This window comes from Arvicola amphibius, chromosome 1 (assembly GCF_903992535.2).
Source record: "Arvicola amphibius chromosome 1, mArvAmp1.2, whole genome shotgun sequence".
In the NCBI taxonomy this organism is placed as follows: domain Eukaryota; kingdom Metazoa; phylum Chordata; class Mammalia; order Rodentia; family Cricetidae; genus Arvicola; species Arvicola amphibius.
The window spans coordinates 115,184,268-115,197,409 of record NC_052047.1 but is presented as its reverse complement, the minus strand read 5'-3'; the positions used below and the strand labels follow the sequence as shown (position 1 = coordinate 115,197,409).

The 13,142-nt window shown below is 43.7% G+C and overlaps 2 protein-coding genes across 8 annotated transcripts in view; one reads left to right on the top strand and one right to left on the bottom strand.

Moving 5' to 3' along the window:
* The window catches only part of Btbd10 (BTB domain containing 10), a 56,124-nt gene extending 54,870 nt beyond the window's left edge, over nucleotides 1–1,254 (top strand). For all 4 annotated transcript variants that reach the window (XM_038315720.1, XM_038315712.1, XM_038315717.1 and 1 more), the window contains one exon: nucleotides 181–1,254. In XM_038315720.1, coding sequence (XP_038171648.1) covers nucleotides 181–491 — 311 coding nt within the window. In that variant the 3' untranslated portion in view covers nucleotides 492–1,254. The remainder of the gene's footprint in view (nucleotides 1–180) is intronic.
* Nucleotides 1,255–2,371: 1,117 nt separating this feature from the next.
* Nucleotides 2,372–13,142, bottom strand: part of Arntl (aryl hydrocarbon receptor nuclear translocator like) — a 102,349-nt gene continuing 91,578 nt past the window's right edge. For all 4 annotated transcript variants that reach the window (XM_038331025.1, XM_038331048.1, XM_038331041.1 and 1 more), the window contains 5 exons: nucleotides 12,890–12,978; nucleotides 11,036–11,144; nucleotides 8,488–8,581; nucleotides 3,821–3,923; nucleotides 2,372–3,040 (listed from right to left, as the gene is read on the bottom strand). In XM_038331025.1, coding sequence (XP_038186953.1) covers nucleotides 2,880–3,040; nucleotides 3,821–3,923; nucleotides 8,488–8,581; nucleotides 11,036–11,144; nucleotides 12,890–12,978 — 556 coding nt within the window. In that variant the 3' untranslated portion in view covers nucleotides 2,372–2,879. The remainder of the gene's footprint in view (nucleotides 3,041–3,820; nucleotides 3,924–8,487; nucleotides 8,582–11,035; nucleotides 11,145–12,889; nucleotides 12,979–13,142) is intronic.

Genomic DNA, 13,142 nt, shown 5'->3' with positions numbered 1-13,142 from the left:
GGTTTTGGTATCCATGTTAAGATGATGACTGGGCAGGTGAATATTGGTTTCCTTTCTTGATTTTAACTTCCATTAAAATGTTGAAGTGGGACCTGAACAAGAAAAGTTCTCAACAGATAACAGGTGACAAGTTTTGCACATGTATGCTCTTTTTTAAAAAAGTTCCCTTCTTTCCTCTAGGCTATCCTACCTACAAAGAAAAAGTAAAGAAAAGGCCAGGAGGTCGCCCAGAAGTCATTTACAACTACGTCCAAAGACCCTTTATTCGAATGTCCTGGGAGAAGGAGGAAGGAAAGAGTCGGCATGTAGACTTTCAGTGTGTAAAGAGTAAATCTATCACCAACCTGGCAGCAGCTGCCGCAGACATTCCCCAGGACCAGCTGGTAGTCATGCACCCTACTCCACAGGTGGATGAGCTGGATATCCTCCCCAGCCACCCTGCCTCGGGCAATAATGACCTCGATCCTGATGCACAGAATCCAATGCTGTGATGCTGATGATGTTCCTGAAACCATAGCATGCTACTCTTCACAGTGACGTCGTACTCCTCATTCTGCACTGCGAGGCCACTTTTCTTCATTGTGAGATGCACATGTTTAGGATACTGCAGTGTAGGCTTTTTTAAAGACCAAAGGTAGCTGAATGGTTTTTTAATGAGTACAACTTTAGCATCCTGGTTCCAGTTCTATAAATGTATTTGTTTACCAGTAGGTTTGTGGAATTGGTTCTTTGTACGGGGACAGTCCTTTCTCACACATCTCGGTCTCAGAAGTCGTGGGAATTGGCAGCTGGGGTACTTTCAGTGTAGATTGATACTCATCATGCCCCAGATAAAATGCAGAATATTAAGAGTTGCACTTTATAGACGGTGGTTAAATGAAGCTGTTGAAGCCATGTTAGAGTGGTGGTGCACAGTGTAACACAAGTGCTTCTATCAGAGTATTCCTCAGTACAGTATGGGTAGTTGGCCCACAAGAAGCAAAAACATATTTATCTTGAGTTTGAGTGATGAGGAGAGACCTGATGCTCCTGATGTCGGTTCACTCATCTCCAGAGCCCTGAACCCTTTACAGTGAGTCATGTGCAAGAAGGGTGAACGTCAGGAGATGGTTTACTGTCCAGTCTGCCTTACCCTTAATCAGTTCAGATATTTATTTACTAATGCTTTTTTTTCTTAAGAGTTATGGGATAGGAAAATGAACTGTTTGCTTGTAAACTCGAGTTTTTCATCAAAATAAAATTCCATTGTTTTAATGTTTCTGACCACTTTATAAACACGTTGACTAGATTCTGTGTCATGTATGCGTTAAGTATAACTAGAAATCAAACAGTAGCCCAAAGAGCTCTTTGGCATATTTATAAGAGGCACATACGTTTCCTATAAATTCAGAAAAGTCATTATAAATCCAAAGCAGTTGATCAGGATTTTCAGGATATGAAAATAGAGTGAGTCTGGGGCCCTAAGTTTCAGTGTTAGTTTCTGATTTTTCATCAGTCTGTGCTGCTCTGTTCAGCAAATTGTTTAAATAGTTGATAGTCTACAACAAAGAATTAGTGTTTTTAGTGCTTTAGGTCTTGAGGTCACTTAACTATTAATAGTCATGTGTTGTACAGGACTGTCCTCTAAGCCACATAACTGCCATCTTGGAAGTATTCAGCTGTACCTGCTTACTAGGTGAGTTGTCTGTTTGCATCCCCCTCCCCACCCAGGGAGGTATGGAGAGAACCATGAGACACTCACATGGGTAGCCAGCTCTTCTACCTCCTGTTCTTTAAAACAGCAGGTCGCTTCAGGGAGGGGCTAAGAGTGTGTGTGTGTGTGTGTGTGTGTGTGTGTGTGTAGGCTTGGGAAGACTCCATCTGAATGCCTATGGGTAAAGACTTTGTGTGGCTTTTGTGGGCAGGAGTATCCCTCTAGGGAACCCCTCACTTATACTCTCTAAGGAAGCCCATTAAACCCATTGGTTCCCAGAGTGAACTTTGGATTGGTGGCATCATGCCTTGGCTAGTCAATGGGACACAGAAGGGAGGGTTGGTGTTGCTTATGTCTCCACGTGGGAAGAAGTTCTAGCAGCACCATAAAACTACAGGTGTTAGAGAAGCCAGTTTATGATCTTGAACTTGAATTCAAAGGATTTAAAATTAGAGTTAACATCTCTGTTTTCATATAAATTGAGATGGCTACATTTGGGAATGAACTGTTTTTGTACTATGTCTGAGCTAGTAGCCCAGGAGAAATTATTAGTATGACATCAAAAAGGCACTGCAAACGTAACAGCAGGGATATGTTTAAGCCATTGTTGAAATGAATAAACCAGCCCTGAAGCATGTGAAGATTTTCTTCCTAATTATTCAAAATGGGAATAGTAACTTATAGAACAAGGGAAACATTTATTAAAAATATTTAACTGTCTAATACATTATACTTTAACCGATATTTATAGTAAAGGATTCTTACAAGGAAGAATAAACAGCTTTATGATACAATTAGTATAAGAAATATCCACATGGGGGACTTCTTTGTAGTGTAAAAACACCATACATCTGAAATGACCATTTTGCATATAAAAGCTACCAATGATGCTTCTGTGCACAATGATTAAAAAATTCAACACAAACAAAATTCAAAATATACAATTAATGCAAGCTATCCACAGCTAGCCCAAACTCAATGATGAGAAAACACTGGAGCAGGCTTAGTTCCACTTTGTCTGAAGTTACACACGGTAGATTGACTTGTCTCAATGGCTCTGAGATGGCTTTTATGGAGTCAGTCCATAAAAGCTGTTCTCTCCCTATCCAGTAAGCTTCACAGACTGTAAAACTTCACCAGTAATGCACTTTGATACTGTAGCTGTTGCCAAAGCAAAATGTAGTGTCTACAGTGGCCATGGCAAGTCGCTAAAGTCAACGGGACCACCCAGGCCTGCATCTGCTTCCAAGAGGCTCATGATGACAGCCATTGCTGCCTCGTCGTTACTGGGACTACTTGACCCTTGGTCGTTGTCTATCACATCGATGCCTATGTGGGGGTTCTCACCTGGGGAAGAAGAGAGGCTGGTCAGTAGAAAGTACCAAAACCACACTTACATTTGGAAAGCAACTTCTCAACACACTAATAAAATTATTTAACAAGAGTGAGGGGTTATATGGGGACTCTATTGGCATAACTTACTGTTGTTACTGCTTTTCAAAAAGAACACCTAAAAATTAGGGGGAAATCCTTTAAATTCAATAAATGTTAAAAATATTTGAGTCGAGCCCATTTTAGTATTTTGATAACCTTTAGTCAGTGGTTGGTAGTAAAAATAACTATGAAAGGAGAAAGTAAGAAAACAGAATGAGAAAAAAGGATAGACTGAGAGAAACTGTCATTGTCCAGTGACTTTTAATACCCTCTGAAGCTACATGGGCTCTCCCTCTGAAAATTCTGTGGGAGAAAACCTGTGTCTGGGTTGCTGTAGAGGCACTTAGATCACTGAAGTAGTTAAACATTTCAAACATCCACGCTGTTCTTCTTATCAACTATTTCAGAACTAGCTTGTTTTATGTAATCAGTTCTTAAAACTATCTTTGTGTTAGATTTTTTTTAAAGATTTATTTATTTATTATGTACACAGTGTTCAGCCTCCATGCCTGCAGGCCAGAAGAGGGCACCAGTTCTCATTACAGATAGTTGTGAGCCACCATGTGGTTGCTGGGAATTGAACTCAGGACCTCCGGAAGAGCAGTCCGTGCTCTTAACCTCTGAGCCATCTCTCCAGTCTGTGTTAGATGTTTTGCAAGCGCACTATCACTCACGGATAATAATACCACTTACCAAGAATGGAAGAACTATCAGAATATGGATAACCTGGGGTCTCCTGAGCCTGCCCTGGAAGTAGCCCAGTGGAAGGAATGTCTGGAGTCCCTCCATTTAGAATCTGCAAATAAAAAGGAGAAATGTAACGTTTCTCATCAAATAGAAATTTCAATTTCTACCTTATGCAGTGCTACCAAGAAAATGAAGGATGTTGGTGGGGGGCTTAAAATGGATTCAATTTCCCAACTGTTTCCCTTGTCAAACAAGGACCTGTTAGAAAAAGTCTTAACAGGAAACATTTTCTCTACATAGGATTCAGTACATGCAGATAACAAAAGTTGGGTGAATCAACTTCCTAGGATCAAGCTGCCTTTGTATTTACTTAAAGCAAAGGCTTAGGCTTCAGTAAGCCGGGGTTACCCTGTAAGGGAGTGAGTGGCACATGGTAACAAATATTGCTAAAGACATAACTGAGGTCAGCAACAGTTTGTGAAGAAAAACAACTTCAAAGTCATGTATGAACAATCTTTGATCATCAGGTATGCTACAGACACTAAGTAACCTCTGGTGTTGTTCTTAAGATTCGATAATAACTGCTATCACAGAAGTCTACTGTCTTGCCGGGCGGTTGTGGCGCACGCCTTTAATCCCAGCACTCGGGAGGCAGAGGCAGGCGGATCTCTGAGTTCGAGGCCAGCCTGGTCTACAAGAGCTAGTTCCAGGACAAGCTCTAGAAACTACAGGGAAACCCTGTCTCGAAACCCCCCCCCAAAAAAAAGAAGTCTACTGTCTTAAAATCTCTCTACCCTCCAAGCTCCCTGCCCTTGGCTAAGCCTCAGACACACCCCTGAAGAGGTACCTAGACTGAGTCAGGAAGCTGTGGCCACTGGGTTTCAGAAACAGATTTCAGACCTTGTCCAGCAGATGGCACTGCAACTTGTTTCTCCCCAGTTCAGCTTTGCAGTATGAGATCCCTGCACATTCTTAAAAGTGACTGGGTGTCCCCAAAAACTGTTTTAGGTAGGCTATATTTATATAAAATGATTTTTGAAATATAAACCCCTTATGTAGTAACATGAATAAAAACATTTTGATGAAAAATTACAAGTTATCAAAACATCTTAATGAAAAAAACCCACATACAAAAACATTTTTTAAAGTATCTTACTGTTTTGTATCTTTTTGATAAGAAAGTTCAGCTAGATTCTCATACCTGCTCCATTCAGCCTGTTTCATCAAATGTTTTGATATATGAAGAAAATTGGAACCTCAGAGGAGTAGTTAGTTGTATGAGGGCAAGATAGTTTTTTCAGTAAATTGGGTATTCTTTGATGCCTTGCCACTTAAGTAGATGTCTCTTAAATGTTCGTCACAGTGTGGAACCAAGTGAGCTGTTATGCTGGAAAACCCATGGCTATATCTTGGCACTCGGAAAGGATAGCCCTTAGATGGCAGCCTGCACTGACCACTTAAAGAGGGTATTAGTTCACTTAGAATGGATTAGTCTTGGGTGATTTTGAAATACCCTGCATTGATCACTTTGAGCAGTGGTTATCAACCCGTGGGTCATGACCCCTTGGGGTTGAACAACCCTTTCACAAAAGTCACCTAAGACCATCGGAAAACACAGATATTTACATTATGACTCATAACAGTAAAATTACAGCTATGAAGTAGCAACAAAAATAAGTTTGTAGCTGGGGATCACTACAAAATGAGGAACTGTATTAAAGGGGTACAGCATCAGGAAGGTTGAAAACTACAGAGTTAGAGGGTAGGATACTGGTTTAGTGTGTTAGCAGATCTTTTAAATTAACATGAAGATAATCACCATTTTACCATCTTGTAAGTTTGAGGAAGCTATTGAGCTCAAAGCAGCAGGCAGGTCCAAGCTCTCTAAAAACCTGTCTTGACTGAAAGCCCAGATTTTATCACTGCCATTTGTTTTCCTTAAGTGACGAGTGAATGGGAGGGAGCTATAGTTTAGCCTGTGATGGAATCACAGGTGCTTCTTGAGGCAGGTAGGTATGTAGTAGGGTGCCACTAAGTTTTTTCATTTTAATATTTTTAAATTTTTATGAGTTTCTGCTTGCATATAAATATGGTAAGTGATCACATGTGTGTAGTGTCCTTCAAGGCCAGAGAGGGTGTCAGAGCCTTGACAGGAGTCACAAGCTGTTGTGGCTGCCATGTGGGTGCTGGAAATCAAACCTAGGTCCTCTGCAAGAACAGCCAGTGCTCCTAACAGCTGAGCCATCTCTCCAGCCCGCCACTAATCATTTCTGATGCGTCATTCAGGACAGTGTTATTGGCTAACGTTTTATTGTGTGTGGTAGGGAAGAATACAATGACTTCGAACAGTTTGGAGACATGGTTTTTATGCGTATCAGTGCATACAGATACACAATGAAAATGACGGGTAGCTTTTTAAATTGCTAAGAAAATAGCTTTGACCTGGCAAACCGTACAAAGGATCTTGAGAGTCTCCCAAAAGGTGTCGTCTGTGGAATTCCGCTTAACTTGATTTGAAGTATGTCTGTATGTCCTTACTCCCCCAGGATCTATGAGGCTCATCCAATTTCCCCCTTTCAGCTTGATCTGAATGAAACAACTTTGGGCTCAATGACAAAACTGAAATTGACTGAAGGGTCACCTTTGCTCTAATGTGCTGAGTCCTTTAATCCTGCAATTATTTTTAACTCAATCATGCTTTTCTCATGAGTCCTGTTGCCAAGGACAGACAAAAAAGGACTCAGTTTTTGTTCTAGACCCATTTTTTAAAGCCATTAAAAGAGGAAATTTTTTTTCATAAACAACCCCAGAATTTCAGGTTTTATGATGTGGGCATAACTTTAGATTACTGGCAGGTGCTGTTCACCAGGAGGCCTGGATTATTAATTCTGGATATCTTGGATTTTTCTGTGTGTGAAGTTGGGAGGTGGAGATACAGATTAGATAGATAGATAGATAGATAGATAGATAGATAGATAGATAGATAGATAGATAGATAGATAGGTTATAGATAGATAGATAGATAGATAGACAGATAGAAAGACAGATAGATGATAGATAATAGATATAGATAGATAGACAGACAGACAGATAGATGATAGATAGATGATAGACAGACAGACAGACAGATAGATAGATAGGTGATAGAGAGATATAGATAGATAGAAAGACAGATAGATGATAGATAGATATAGATAGACAGATAGATGATAGATAGATGATAGACAGACAGATGATAGATAGATAGATAGATAGATAGATAGATAGATAGATGTAGATAGATGATATAGATGATAGATAGATAGATAGATAGATAGATAGATAGATAGATAGAGATAGATAGATGATAGATAGATAGATATAGATAGGTAGGTAGGTAGGTAGATATAGATAGATAGAAAGATAGATGATAGATAGATGATAGATAGATAGATGATAGACAGACAGACAGACAGACAGACAGACAGACAGACAGACAGATAGATATAGATGAAAAGTTGTCCAGTGATAAGCATCTAACAGAATGAAAACCTCTGAAGTACCAAGAAGCCGACTGCCTGAGGATGAATTGTCAGGGGGACTTCCCTAGAGAGACAGGGACAATAGAGCTGAGAGCACAGCCGGCGAGCAGTAGGTTTGCAGGTCACATTAATCCACTGATGGGTTCCTAGACGTTCCCAAGGGCCAGGCACTTCCACATTCATTGTCATACGTACTCCAGGGACAGAGACCACTACTATCCTACCAGTCTCGGCACCATTAGAAGGGAAACATGAGCTTGGAAGGTATAGCCACTGCATGACTGGCACGGGCAAAGGTAGGCTTCAAACTCTGGCCCACCCTGCTGTGGCTGTGCTCTTACCCACAATGGGCTGACTTTTCAGTTTCCTGGAGGAATCAAAGCCCCTTTTCAAATGTAAACTTGCCGAAGACTCACGTCAAGTAGAATAAAGTTGCTCTTCTCCTCTCACCATCAGCCCCTCCTCCCCCCGCACTCATCCATCCCGGCAACACCAGATCTGAGCAACCTGAGCCTGTAATGAGCCCAGTTTCAGAAAGCTCTGCTTTGCTTTGGTATTTGTCCCTCAGGAACCACACCTCAGTCTTTTCTGGAGTCCCTGTGTATGTCTAGGGATATGGGAAGGAAGACTTCATGTACTGAGTCCCCTGTGTTCTTCTGATCTCAGGGGTTATTAATGGACTCTTAACCTACAATCAGTATAACTTACATAGGTTTGCAAATTGTCTAGTAATGATGAAAACAGGTGTTTATAGTGCCATCTTCTAGACAGCTCTTCATGAAGTACTTGTGGTCGGTGCTATCCTATCAGGGACACATTTTGGTAACAGATCCCCACGAGTTCAGCTATAAAGCCTAGCTTGACCTGAAGTATGGCTCATGCTGTTACTTTTACTAATGGTTTCTGTTCACTTGAAATTCCTGGCTTTAAGGCTCTATGCAGTTCTTCCTAATCTCTCCCTCATGGGAATTCTTGAATTGTGCCCTCAAAGGGATTGACAGTTCCTCTTTCCTCACAATGTTCTTGCATCCGCATGGAATGCGTCCTCTTGAGCAAGCCAGGAAGCCTCCCTACGTGCCAGTGTGCTTTGAAGACAGCCTCACACAGCTGAGTACATTCCAAGGAGGAAAGAAGTCTCAACTTCATGCTTACCTTCTTGCCTCCTGGAGAGGAGGCATCAGGGGGAGGCGTACTTGTGATGTTCAGTGGGCTGGAGCCACAGCTGGAAGGCGATGACCCTCTTATCCTGTTAGAGAAGAGCTGATTACAATGCCTTTCAGGGCGGCAGGTTTGGGGAGACGCTAAGGAGGACAGGCGCTAGGTTAGGGCCTGGCACATGTTCTACGTTGACCAGAAAACTCTTGGTTCTGTAGGCTATATGGTGTCATAGCAGTCCACATGCAATGCATAATGAGTAGAGCTGTGCTCCAATAAAGCTTTCTTTCCAGAGCCCCGCGGTCAGCTGGATTGCTCTGCACTCCTCTGATCTGCAATGCAAACTCCAAAAGTAGTAACTGTCTAGGCCTTTGGGTTAGGGTTTGGATTCAGGTTGAATTTTAAGTAAATGGCCAGCTTTAGTTCTTCATAGAACACAGGTGAGTTGGAGGTCTCAGGAGTCTTGCCCACAAACCTTTACTGATGAGCGAGTGCCCCTAAGAAATGAAGGTAGCAGTGCAGCCTAGCCAACAGGAAACTGGTAGGTAAACAGGAGCAGCCTTCTTGGGAAGCGAGAGATGAAAGACAGATCTGGACGTCTCTGGACTACCACACGAGGGTGAGCTTCTTAGGAGACTCCTAACTGTGTAACTGCATACACCTGTGAGGCTGGCAACCCCAAGAAGGGAAGCTGTGGCTTGCACAGAGACTTGTGTGCTAGTGTGCCTGTCATGTGTGTTAGGGTCATGTCCAAGCCGGGACCAGAGTCTGGGGCGTATGGAGGCAGCTGTGTTACCACCATCTTTCAGTTCCTCCATGATGAACACAGTCTATTAGAGCCGCATGGGGACCAGTTTTTATGCCTAAAAAAAAATGGCTCTTGGCCAGCACTGACTATTTGTCTATATTTGTGAGAAAACAAGTATTCATTTTGTCTCCTCAAACTCAAGCTACAACCCTATTATGTCCAACATCGGAACATACAGAGTACCAGAAACTGCTGTTTCTCCCAACATTGTCTGATGTAGGACTGTGAAGTCACTCTCTCCCCAGGCTCCTGTCCATTCTCCAATTGCCTTCTCATCATTCCTTATTTTACCTTAAGCACCTGGCCCTGGACTGTTGATTTCTTTATAGGACAGGCCTCATTCCTGGGTTATCAATCACGCCCACCTTCGTCTCTCCCTATTCTAGAGTTTCCACAATGTATATATAACACAACACTTTGGATATCTTTTCAGCATCCTACAACGAATGGCACCCTGAAGCTCCGGATTATGCACTAAGAGTCTTTAACCCTCTCCCTTTATAGCTCCATGCTCCTTTCTCCACAAAGGAGCCAGTCAGATAGCCCTGAACACCGCTCCCATCTCACGCTAGAGCAGTCCTGATTTTCTAGCAGGAGCATCTACCCTTATTGTAAGCCTAGGTTGAGACCAAGTTTAAACCCTCAATCCATGAATTCCCCACTTGTCCTATTATTATAAAGAAAATTGACTTCACAAGGATTTCAGGATTGTTCTGGTGAAGGGTTCTGATACCGTCTTCTGCTGGTCTTACATAGAGCCAGGGTATTTAACAGCTGGTCTGAGCTAATCATATTGTGTCCTGTCTCCTCATTTCTCTCCAGAGGTGGAGGCAAGCAGCTGAACCCACCACTCTGTGGACTGATAGAACTTACTCACATGGGGACAAGAGCCCCTCTGGCTGACCAGAGAACAGACTAGATCAGTAGCTGCAGAGAACATTGATCTTTCTGGGTCCCCATCTCTTTCCGTACTGGCCATTACGTTTCTATCTTTAAGTATCTGGTTACCACCTTGGTTCTCCAAATTCAGGCAGATTTATAATAACAGTTTCCCTCTCAGGGGCTATGTTTAAAGATGGACTGAGCTCACAGTTTCCGAGTGTCTCTTGTGTATGAGGCTGTTTATCCCTTCACAATCCTAACCCAGTCCCCTGGGTGGCTTAAATTAGCATACCAAAGATTAGATGGCTCTCCTACACAGAGGCAGGCGGATGCAGGACCAGGGCTGAACCCCACCAGCTGCTGTCAACCTCTGCTTGTACATGGAAAGGATGCCCCCACACCCTAGAAAACTGCCTCTGTTGCCAGCTGATCTGCTTGGCCTCTATTAGTCCAGGTAGCTTGAAGAAGCACTTTAGCTAAGACCCAAATCACTGGCTGCTCGCAGCTTACTGCAGACCTGCATGTTCCAGGGCTTCATCCTCACTAGAAAGCTGCCTGGGATACATTCAAAGTGCTGGGAACTGGGCTTCCCCAAGAGTGTCATCTGCTCTGGCCTGTTTGGTCTAGCTTCTTTATTTAAGGCACAGATTCTATTTTGGATTGGGCCAGAGGAACAGAACAGTCCCATGTGGGTATAAGCAGCATCCCTGGTCTTTTTTGCCTGGGTGATCAGCAGCAACCTTCTACCCAACTGTGATGACCCAGACTGTCTCCACACACTGTGAAGCACCTGGGAGGGGGAGTGTGGAGTGCTGAGCACCACTAGTTGGAGAGGCAGCCAAAGAGATTACTTGCCTGTGGATTTCCATGATTTCTTCTGCAATCATTCGACCTATTTTCCCTGCCCCAGCTCTGGTTCCCCCTGGAATGCCTGGAACAGTGGGATGAGTCCTTTTTGGGCCACCTACAACAAAGGAATCTCACAGTAGGAAGGAGGAAACCCGAACAAGAAATGCCACTGTGTGTTAAACGAAACCTCCCAGTCCATTTGAAGTGGAACATGAAGCTTCTCCCTTGTGGGAAAAATAGTTCTAGCAGGAGAAGGCTCAAGATTCTATGCAGCATCACAGGCCCAAGCTTTGACATGAGCCAACTAATTTCCTTCATGTGTCAGAGATGAGACAGCCAAGTTTGATGAATTTGACAGGGAGTCAGGGAACACCCAACTCATACAAGCAGGTACGGCTTCTTGGAGGAAGGTCACTGAGTGGAGTCCTCTTGAAAGAGGACTATATATTAGCCAGGTAGGTGGTACAGAGAGGAAAGCATTCCAGGCATAGACACTGTGCAAGTGCACTGTGCAGGACAGAGCTATGAAGTCTTGCGGGAGCAAGGTGTTCATGGAGGACGACAAGGGCATAAGCTTGGAACTGGTGCAAACACAGCAATGCTGTACTGGGGACACCAAAAAGGCTCCGCAAGAGATAAGGGCCAAGGGGCTTAGCACAGAAAATGCACTGGGTACAATGAGGGTTACAAAAAGTCCACCACACAGCACAAGCTGCAGTTACAGGTCACTTAATGACAGGGATACAGCCTGAGAAATGTATCCTTAGCTGAGTTTGTCGTGTAAACTTGCTCAAACCGGGCTGGAGATGGCTCAGCAGTTAAGAGCACTGGCTGCTTTTCCAGAGGTCCTGAGTTCAATTCCTAGAAACCACAGGTGGTTCAAAACCATCCGTAATGAGATCTGGTGCCCTCTTCTGGCATGCAGGCACACACTCAGGCAGAATACTGTATACGTAATAATCAAATCTTAAAAAAAAAAAGACCTATTCAAACCTATTCAGAATAGTCTGGAGGACTAGTCTGTAAACTACAGGCTATAAGGTGTGGTCTGTTGCTCCTAGGCTACCAACCTATGTTACTGTGCTATAGGAGACCACAGAGATGACCTTTGTGGCTCTAAGCATGTTTGAGGGTAATGTGTTGCTCTAGAAATCACAATGATTATGGTATCAGTAGGTAAAATGACATTTGTCACTTATGGTCTGATGCTATGCTGTGTATCATGTAGAAGAGAGTACGGAATTGACAAAGGGAACTGAAGTTAGGAAATGGTGCAGAGGCATGGGTGAGCTGAAGAGACAAAAGGGACACAATTGTGCATTTGGACTGCACAGAGGAACGAGAGGAACCAGTAATTCTGAAGGCAGAAGATGAGCTTGGGGTATTTTTAATTTTGGTGCCGCTGTTGTTCCGTCTGGGAGAGCAAGGAGTGGGCATGGGAGTCATGAGTGGAGAAGCAGGCTGAAGCAACACACACAGCAGTGATTCAGGACAAGCAGAACCAATGCCGAGCCTCAAGGAAGGAGCCCACTGGATATGGCAGGTTCTCAGGGCTAGCGGATACCTTTCTCTCAAACACAGGAGCCCGTGAGTCACCAAACAGCAAATCACAGCTCCCAGGCAACAGGGAAGAGGAGAGCACAGAGAAACAAGGGGTCTAGGTGGTTGCAGGAAAAGCCACACACATTCACAACACCCTCAGTAGGAGGGCAGTGGCCCCTCTTCCCACTGGGACTCGGCATGTCAAGGTCTGCACCACAGAACGTGACAATAGGATAACCTGAACACTTGACAGGAAGATACCCCGTTATAAGCAGCTTCTCGGAAGCGAGCCCCGATACCCAAGCGGGACATAATTACCTTCTCCAGAGGGCAGCATGCTGTCCATGCTGTGGGGGGACGTGGTAAGCTGCGGGAAGGTTGGGTCCCCGCCTTCCAAGACATTGGCTCTGTGAACATCCCAGCAATAAGGAAATGTGAGTTAGGCTTGCTCAGAATCATGCACCCTTCACCTTGGCCAAGGAGTCCGGTGTCCACGTGGGACTTGGACAGGCCAGAAAACGAAGTGTCTGTCTGAGAGGCTGATCAGGTATACTCACTGCTAACACAACTG